General features: G+C 41.9%; 1 protein-coding gene across 2 annotated transcripts; it reads left to right on the plus strand.

Moving 5' to 3' along the window:
* Window positions 1-192: 192 nt before the first annotated feature.
* On the plus strand, window positions 193-8,040 carry RBM12B (RNA binding motif protein 12B). Of its 2 annotated transcripts, XM_068933052.1 has the most exons (3): window positions 193-497; window positions 2,886-2,931; window positions 3,649-8,040. In XM_068933052.1, exon 3 carries the CDS (start codon window positions 3,677-3,679, stop codon window positions 5,780-5,782), a length of 2,106 nt encoding a protein of 701 aa, XP_068789153.1. In that variant the 5' UTR covers window positions 193-497; window positions 2,886-2,931; window positions 3,649-3,676; the 3' UTR covers window positions 5,783-8,040. The 2 variants fall into 2 exon arrangements, with proteins under 2 accessions (XP_068789153.1, XP_068789154.1); XM_068933053.1 differs by lacking the exon at window positions 2,886-2,931 and having other exon boundaries at window positions 276-497.
* The last annotated feature ends 1,697 nt before the right edge of the window (window positions 8,041-9,737 follow it).

A 9,737-nucleotide genomic window follows, 5' to 3' on the forward strand; every position in this document is an offset into this window, starting at 1 on the left:
CCTCGGCGGCGCGCGCCGCCAACGCTGTCCCGCGGGGCGCCCCGGCGGCGCATGCGCACTGCTCGCAAAGCGGCCCCCGCACATCCCGCCGCCGTGACCACGCGACGCTGCACGCGTCAGCGGCGCGCCTACGCAGAGCGCATGCGTACTGAAACGAGCGGGGAGCCAGACAGCGCATGCGCAGCGGAAAGCGCGGTAGGGACAGGGCGTTCCCGGCCCCGCCTCCCGGAGGCGGTTCGGAGAGGGGGGAAACCGCGTGCGCGCCGAGCATGCGCACGAGCGCAGGGTGGCGCTCGGCGCCGCGCCGCGCCGCGCGGCCGGCGGGGCCCGGAAGGATTCGTGCAAGTTCAGCCGTAGGGTCGGAGGGGAGGGGGTCGCGCAGGCGCAGTTCGGCCCCGGCCTGCTTGTTGCGGGGGGAAGAAGGAGGACGCCATCTTGGCGGTGCTGCGCTGGGAGCTGCGGGGCTCGGTGCTGAGCCTGTCCCGGCGGCGTGTCCGGTGGGTGGATGGCGCGCGGGAGGGCGCCTGGCTTCCCTAGGGCTCTGCGTAGCCGAGGGCGCGGGGTGCGCGCCGGCGGAGCGGCTGCGCGGCGGTTGCCCGCGCTGAGGCCCCTCGTCCCGGCTGGCGGCTTTCGCCCTTCGCTCCCTAGTGCCCCCATCCCGGTGCCGCGGGGAGGCCGCGCTCGTTCTGCGCGGAGTCGGGTCACAGGCGGCCTCTCCGCCGCTCCCCGCGCCTCGGCCTCGCCCGCTCGGCGGCGGGGCGCGTTTCCGCCGGTGCGGCCGGCCGCGCCGCTGCTCCGGGGCTTCCCAGCGGCCTCTCGCCGAGGAGCAGCGCTCGGAACCGGCCCTGCGGCCGCCCAGCTGCAGGGCACCCTCCCGTCTGCCTTCAGCGGTGTTGGAGGCTTTCACTCCCAGTGACTTACTTTGACTATTGAGGCTTGTTTTGGAGAAGATTAGAATAAACAATCCTTCCCTGACCCAGCATATTCTTAACTCACATATTCATCAAAATTCAGTTTTATGCTTCTGGTATTTCTGTGGGTGTTCCTGTTGGCTTCATTGCATACAGATTGTGTAATCTTTCTATCCGGTAGTAAAAGTGCTAGTCTAGTGCAGTCCTATTTTCATGAAATATTTGAAGGCTTTTTTTTTTCAGTGAGGTGGTATGAAGTTTTAATAGCATTTGCAATGTGCTCTGCAAAGGCTGTGGAAGTGTAGGCAGGCACAGTACGACTTTCTAGTTAGCTCAGCTTAAATACAGAATTTCCTAAAGCATTAGTGTGCACTTTTCTGTGCTTTTAAAGTGTTGGCATGAGGCCATCTGTTTATTATCTAAACACTTGTTCTTTGAAGGCCTTGCTCAGTTGATGATCTGGTTTTTGTCTTGTGAGATATTTTCATCCTAAAAGTCACTTTTAGGTCATTCATTTAAACAGTTGCACTGGTTGTCTGTGTTGGCTTTCGCTTCTTCGTTGCTTAATGCACAGCTAGTTAAAGCCTATTATCCGAACTTGTATTTTTGGTATTTTTGTTTATGGACTTCTTAAATATCACGTTATGATCTTGAATCGGTGTGTCTTGTTTGAGCACTGCAATTTGTATTCTGTATCCGTGGGCCGTCGTGGAGGACTTGACGTTTACCACCTAAGAAGTACTGAGGATATCTGGTTCTGAATGCTGGGTAAAAATTGGGATAGGAATACAGAGTTGCAAAATTCAGAAATGCTACAGGTTTCATACATCATGAAATAGCAGGCCAGCGGATTTGATTTTCCAAGAAACGAAGGTTCTGTACAAAAATTCTGCCCTTGAGTTCTCTCCTTGCTTGTTGGCACTGCTACCATATCTGTTGAGAAGATCGATTATAAAGATGCGGAGAGCTGATGATCTTCATTGCAGTTATCAAACAGGCAGTTGTCTTCAGTTTGTGTTTATACAGTGCTGACCTAGAAGCAACATAGAATCAGTTAAAAAACTGGGGCTTCTCCGACTTGTTTTGTAAGCTCAGGAGGAGCGATTAGTTACTGTGATCAACAGATAACTGTGCATCAGAAATCTTCATTCATTAGTGTGTCATGACACTTGTTATTGAGCAAGAGTTTTGTCCAAGGAATATTCTCAGATACTTGTCATCAAGGTCTTGGGCTTTTTTTCTGAAGGGATGCAGCCATTTGTCTGGAGGCTTGTCGTTGCTCTGAGAGAGTAGCGTTCTATGTATATATGACACTAGATGATAATTTAAAAAACTGGGATGCATGGAAGTTAGTTTGTTAAGTGATTCTTATATTTGAAAGGCAGTATGCATTTAGGGAAAATAGTGAACTCTACTTTGTAAATTGAAGTAGTCACTGAAATATCTCCTTGTTGACTCTTTTTGCTCTTTCATGCAATTGTCTTCACTGTGTACCCTTAAGTGCAATGCTGGAATGGTGAGTAGCATACTCTTGTTGTGAACTTTAAAAGCAGGTGGACTTCAGAAGAATGGACACGTACAGTAATATTGAGATGGACTTGTGCATCATTCAAGGACTCCCAAGAATTGAGGGTGTTCCCCTCACTTTACGATCAGTCTGTTTCATTTCAACAGTTCAGTGTGGCACAGTTGATGAGATAACCTCAGCGTATTTTCACCGTTTGCAGAAGTCAACTTAACTTTTGAATGCTCTTTGCTTCTAAAACGGAGACACAAAGATGCAATGCATAGCATTTTACTGTCTTTCCCTTGGAACAAGGAAGGAGTTCTTCATGGTACCCCAAACTGTGGTTCCATTACAGTGCTTGGCTTTATTATTAGCCACTGCTATGGATGAGCTGCAGCAATGTAGCACAGTGTGTAAACCAAAGTACGGATATCAGCCATTAATTATGTTTCGTTTTCTTTCCACAGTTAAGTTGATTTTACAGAATTTATCAGGTCTTCCAAGCAGAAACAGGTAAGCTGCCAAAAGCTTAACGCTTTTCACTGAGTATTGTGAAAAGATCACACAAGGCCTTTTCTCACAGACGTGTGACTGGGAAATAGGACATACTCTCCTGAGCGCATGTGGCTGCTGCAGTTAATACTCTGACTACATGAAAGAGACAACGTTTTTGAACGCTGAGAAAATATACACGTTATTGAACAGAACTGATCACTGGCTAGAGCAACTTGAGAAAGCATTAAAGTCGTCATTGTTGGTGAATTGCTTCATTTCTCAGTGATGTAGTTGTTATTTTTTCTTCTTTTATCATCAAGAATTTTCTGCGTTATAATAGCAAGTCTCTTGATCAAAAGTAAACAGGAATTTTTTGTTCCTTAGGATTAGACAGAGAGCTCTGGCATACAGTAATTATACCTTGAAAGACTTAGGTGTTCCTTATGTATTGTGGATGGTGAGGAGTGACTTAGGTGGATTTTGTTGCCCTTAGGATAAGGAATATTGATAGATGTGTGCACATGTGCAGGTGGAGTAGCTAATTGTTCTGACTAATCCACTTTCAGTGAATGCTGTTTTAATCTTATTCTTGTGTGAACTCGTGAGTTTTTGTTTGATGCCTTCTCTCTTGATCGAGACAAGGCCATTCATTAAAAAGGCTCTAGCTTAAGTGTTAAGATACTGTAATAGCTGAGTACTAAAGACGTGCTATCATGTGTACCTTTTTGTCTGCAGGTGATTTTTGCTGTGGGTTGAGCTCAGCATGGCTGTAGTCATCCGTTTACAGGGGCTTCCTGTTATTGCGGGTCCTGCAGATATTCGTCGTTTCTTCTTGGGATTGAATATTCCTGATGGAGGTGTGCATATTATTGGAGGAGAAATTGGGGAGGCTTTTATTATATTTGCAACAGATGAAGATGCACGGCGTGCGATGAGCTGTTCAGGAGGGTTTATCAAGGACTCACGCATAGAGCTCTTTCTCAGCAGCAAGACAGAAATGCAGAATACCATAGAAATGAGCCGGAAACGATTTGATCGTGGGGGACGAGAAACTATATCTGGGTCTAGACGAACGTGTACTAATAATTCTGGTTCATCAGGCGTTGGAGACATTTCACATATAGTTGCAGCTATTACAAAAGGAATGGGCAAATCTAGTTATGGTCCGCCAAATCATCCAGAGGTTGGTTTCCATACCAATGGCACAAGACATGGTGATGCAGGTATACCTAAATCAAGCTATAACCAGTCAAGAAAAGATTCTCATCCATTTAATCCAGATGATCTTTACTTGTTTCTACGTGGTATACCCTACTCTGCAACAGAAGATGGAGTACGTGCTTTCCTTTCTGGGTTACGTGTCGATGGAGTGATTCTGATAAAGCATCGCAATGGCTTAAACAATGGTGATTGTTTGGTAAAATTTGCCACGCCTGGTGATGCCTTAGAAGGACTCAAACGCCATAGACAATACATGGGTCAGAGGTTTATAGAAATAAGACCATCTACAGAAGAACGGTGGATTGAATATGGTGGGAGGGTAGACATGACAAGTGAAATGGATCGCTTTTTGTGCAAAGAACATTCTCCAACAAGAAGTGCAGGCTACATGCATTCAAGGAAGCATTCTCACTCAAGATCACCAAGGAGACAAAGAACGCGTTCTCGTTCACCTCCCACCCAGGAATATTACATACACTTAAGAAATCTATCTACTAGTCTTGAGAAGAGAGATCTGAGAGCTTTTTTCCCTGATCTGGATATTTGCAGCAAACAAATCAAGTTCCTAATGGATAAACATCAGAGGAGGACTAGAGATGCCTTTGTGATGTTAAGGAGTGAGAGAGATTATCAGGCTGCCTTGGAATATCATAGAAAGGTTCTTCTCAATCGTCCTGTTTACATTTTTCCGATTTCAAGAAGATCAATGTTGAAAATAATTGATTCTTGTGAGAGGAAACGATCCCAGGAAAGAGATCATCCTGGACAAGCCATACAGGAAAAAAGTTATCAGGAAGGTCATTCTGGCCCTAAAATATGTGTTTATGTAAGAAATTTTCCATTTGATGTGACAAAAATTGAAGTGCAGAAGTTTTTTGCAAGATTTGATATTGATGAAGATGATATTTACTTGCTCTATGATGACAAAGGAGTTGGGCTGGGAGAAGCATTAGTGAAGTTTAAGTCTGAAGAACAAGCCGTGAAAGCAGAAAGCTTAAATCGGCGACGGTTCTTGGGAACGGAGGTATTATTAAGACTTATATCTGAAGAGCAGATGCAGGAGTTCGGTGTAACTGTTCCCTTGTCTGGGCCAAGTGAAATGCAGGGTCATTCACAGGCATATGACAGAGGTGAGCTTTCCCGTCCAGTTGGTTCACCCTCTGGACCACCACAGGGACCACCCATGCGTTCATTTGGTCCCCCTGGGAATTTTAGGCATCCTTCTGAATTTAGGCGCCCCCCTGAGGATTTCATGTGCCCTCCTGAGGATTTTAGAGGTCCTCCACCACTCATGGATTTTGGTGGTGATGGTGAACCTTTTGGCAGAATGGAGTTTGGAAGCAGTAAAATGGGAAGTTTTCCTGAAGGAAGATTTATGCCGGATCCAAATTTCGGTGGCGGTTCTGAACGCGTTGTTCCTATTCGATTGAAAAATTTACCATTTAAAGCTACTCCTAATGAGATTCTGGATTTTTTCTATGGCTACAGAGTCATACCAGAGTCAGTTTCTATACAGTATAATGAGCAAGGATTGCCTTCTGGTGATGCCATTGTTGCTATGACAAACTATGAGGAAGCTATGGCTGCTATTAATGAACTGAATGATAGGCCAATTGGTCCACGGAAAGTTAAGTTGAGTTTGCTCTAAAGGAGGAAAAATGCTCTAGAATAAAATATTCTAGATTTGCCAGTATTGACAATTATTTTCACTTTTTTTAATTACTGGAAGATGCAGAAGAAACAGTTTCCATCAACGGTTGTAAATAGTATCCAGTTTAGTTGTTTAGTTCTTGATTGAAATATCTGAATGGCTAAGATCTCTGAGAACTGTATCGTGTCCTCTTCTTGTGGCAGAGAAGAACCCAGAAATTCTGGAGGACACTGAATATCAAGGTATAAAAGCATGGAGTTGCAATGTTCCTTTTTTTTTTCCTTCTTTCCCTCCCCCCAGTTTTCTTTAAATCCATGTTCCATGACTTTTCATCAAATAAAAGTGTAAGTGCTGAATGATTCACCACACAAACGGTTCAAGTAGAAAAACTTCAGTGCTGCCTGCATTAGTAAATTACACTTTTTATTCAGGATAGCTTAAAAAAAAGACTTTTTTTTTTTTGTGTAAACTGTTCAATCTTGGTTCAGTTTCCTGTGGTTACAGGCATCTCAATGAGGGGGGAGGGGGGAATTAAGAGCTTCCTGTTCATATTAGCTGGCTTTGCTGGCTTGCAACTTTTTTAAATAAATAAAAAAAAAAAAAAGCCACTAAATGTGTGTCTTTATGTTTAAAATTTGTATAGTTACTGATCTCAGCTACCTCACTCATTATACGTGGATCTTGGTGAGAAGGATACTGGCTGTTTTCTGTGGGAAGAATGAACTTGTCAGCCTAGCAGGGACTAGTTAGGTTACAGTGACTCCAAAACTGTATTACTCAGTATGACAGGCTTTCTTGGTCTCTTCACACAGTGAAATACCTTGAGGCAGAAAATGAATGTTTGGAGACAGGTAAAGCGTTTGGGCTTCAGACTGAGGTTTCAGGGTGGTCTTTGTTTCATCATGACAAACTTGTTATATGAATATCAACTTGCCAGTGATGTCTGACTGCATACCAGGTCACTCTAATTAAATTAGTCTGTCACCTTAACCAAGGTGGCAGTTATCTTACATAAGAAGATATTTATTTCTGTGTTTACAATGCTTTCTAACTTTTTTGCCAGCATATTTAAATTTTAACATGAAATAAGTTGACCTGTTTTGGGAAAAACTCTGCTTTAAAATTTTAGGCTCAGTAGGAAACTTATTTTGGTTGTGTAGGTAAGGACTTTGCACACTGTTGACGTTGAGGTTATACAAGATAGTATTTGGAGTACTAAAGAATTTTATGAAACGCAATCTTCAAACTGAGCCAGCAAACTTGCAACACAGTGGTGAAAACTTGTAGCATTAACCTTTGTTCAGGTGATACCAAAAATCATAGATTCATTGACTAGTTAAGAATGGAAGGGGCCTCAGGAGATCATCTAGTCAAGCCCCGAAGCTCACAGCAGGGCCAACTCCAGCAGGTTACTCAAGGCTTTCTCCAGTTGCGTTTTGAGTATCTCTAAGGATAGAGACTCCACAACCTCAGCAACTCTACAGCCTGTTCCAGTGATCACCCTCACTGGCAGTCAAACCTTAAATTACTTCTTGCATCTGAAGTCATCATTAATTACCAGATGATTGTATAAACTCTTGAGTAGAAACAAACCAAAAAACAAGAGACCTTTTATTGTATAACTTTTAAAAGACTAGTGTAGCTTCAGTTCTTTTGCATTTTATTTGTTGTCTGTTACAAGTACTACGAAAAAAGTATTTTAAAAGAAAATAGTAATGTCAGCTCTGCATGTGTAGATTCCTTAGAGCAAAGAAACTTAAAGGTAGCAGGATTTTCAAATTTTGGATACAGTCTAGTAGGAATCAGCTTCAGAATTGTACTGTGTTCTGAATGCTCCCTCAAATTTAAAGAGATTTTAAAAATTTTGGTGCTTTTTCTTCCCAGTTGCACTAAAAAGGTCAATAAACACAAGGCTAACAGACTTTGCAGGAAAAATAAAGACATCTGTTATCAGGAATCCTCAGAATAAACTTGTTTGACCTAATCATGCAGTTGAAAACTTCAGTGTGATTTTTGTTGTAAGTTAACATCATCTTTACTATGAATTCTTGCTTCTTTATTATCAACTGGATGTAGCTCATTTCTCCTCTAGTTAATCAGCTTTCAATGATTTGTTGTTTTTAAAGTTCTTCCAGCTAGTAACTTCAAACACAAAAACTACAGCGTTAAAATTTCAGCCTGGCTTCTAGAATAGAGATGTTACACAAAATAAAAATCTTTAATTAAAAAGATTTGGAATTTGGAGGGATAGGGGAAATCTTATTAGTGTGTTTGTGGCTTGAGTTTTTTTGCTTTAGGAAAAGCCTATCTCAGTGACATTATCTGTTCTCCAGAAAGTGTGAGTAAGTTCTGATAAAGTACCATTAATTTTAGGGAGGAGGAACTGCATTTTTTTCACAAAACCGGACACAGAACGCATAGTGGCAGCGGTCATAATTGTGTGATTTAAGGTTGTTTTTGTCTGCCCTATATCTAATTTGGCTTTAAAGCCAAATTACAACTTATGACTCTTATACATTAATCTATGAAATGTCTGGTTGGCAGATCAAAACAAAATTTTTAAGGTCCATAAAACCAAGAGCTGTACTTCTTCCAAGTATGCGTAGATGATCTGGAGCAGAAGGAAACTGGGAAAGAATGTATATACATCAGTCATCAAGAAGGTTCCTGGGACAGTAGATTCTAAACTTTGCAGCTATTATCTGCCTAGTAGGTTTTGTTAGGGGTGTGCATGTGCACATACAGTTTTCACTGAAACCTGATTTAGGATGATACAAGTGCATAGAGTGGTGATAGCATGTCCTGTTGTTCCTTATTCCCGATAATAAGGGTTTTCTAACTTTAGACGTTTTAATGGTTTGGAGGCACTCTCAGTGTAAAGGATGAATCTAGGAAACTTTTCTACCTGGAATTACATGGTTTGAAGTTGGTGAATTACTGCTCTTTGTTAAGTTCCATGCATTACAGTAAAAGAAAAACAACAAAAAAATGCAATTTGTGCTGTTAATCTTAAATATATCTAGCTTCCTAGTCACTCTCAATCTGAGGTTGCTTTTGCTACAGTTGTCCAAAAGTTCTGATTTGATGCTGCAGACCTTTCTTCTTTAGAAACTAGTAAGAGCGATCATTTATGAAAGCAGCTTGAGGCATTCAGGAGATCCTTAACATCTGATAATCTGAAGAGGACAACAAGGTGATCCTAGTCCCAGATAGATGGCCCAGCATTTTCAGTGGAGCAGCAAAATACACGTTACAAGAACTGATAAAAGCCTGCATCATGTAGTCCCCAGTGGTCAGAAATATATACAAACTAATAGGGTCGCGTAAGTCTTGCACTAAGCAGTTAAGCCCATGAGAAAAATCTCTGCAGAAGTATCTTTAGGCAATGTTTAATATCTTCCATATTCTTAAATCATCCTTTGATGCAGAAAGAGGGTTTTGTTTTGTTTTGTTTTCTTCCCTGTAGTGGTTGTGCAGGGGTAACAAAACTCGAGGAAGATGTACTTATTCAGTATATAGTCTGAGAGTAGGTGTGGTGAAGGCCCTATCTTACATGTTCGGATTTTCTTAGTAAATGAGAGAAGTCATCTGTAGCAAATCTCAGAAGAATATTGAGGAAAATTTTAAAGTAGAAAAATAAAGTATTTCAGACCTGACACTTTTAAAAATATCTGTTTTAGACTTTTATATTTCTCCTGATCAATATTATTTATTTATTTATTTATTTATTTGAGGTTTTTTTAACTTGTAGCTGGGAGATTTCATGCATATATATAGAATGCTTGTATTTCTGAATTTGAGACTGGCTTTTTCACAAACAAAATCTTATCTCAAAACATTGCTTCAAAGTAAGCATTTCCATTTAACTGTTGTATAAACTATGTGTGAAGAACTGGTGTTTCAGAGATGTACAGCTGTTCTAGTTTTGACCTTGATTTATGGTCAACTGTTA

The sequence above is a fragment of the Struthio camelus genome, chromosome 2 (genome assembly GCF_040807025.1).
Source record: "Struthio camelus isolate bStrCam1 chromosome 2, bStrCam1.hap1, whole genome shotgun sequence".
In the NCBI taxonomy this organism is placed as follows: Eukaryota; Metazoa; Chordata; class Aves; order Struthioniformes; family Struthionidae; genus Struthio; species Struthio camelus.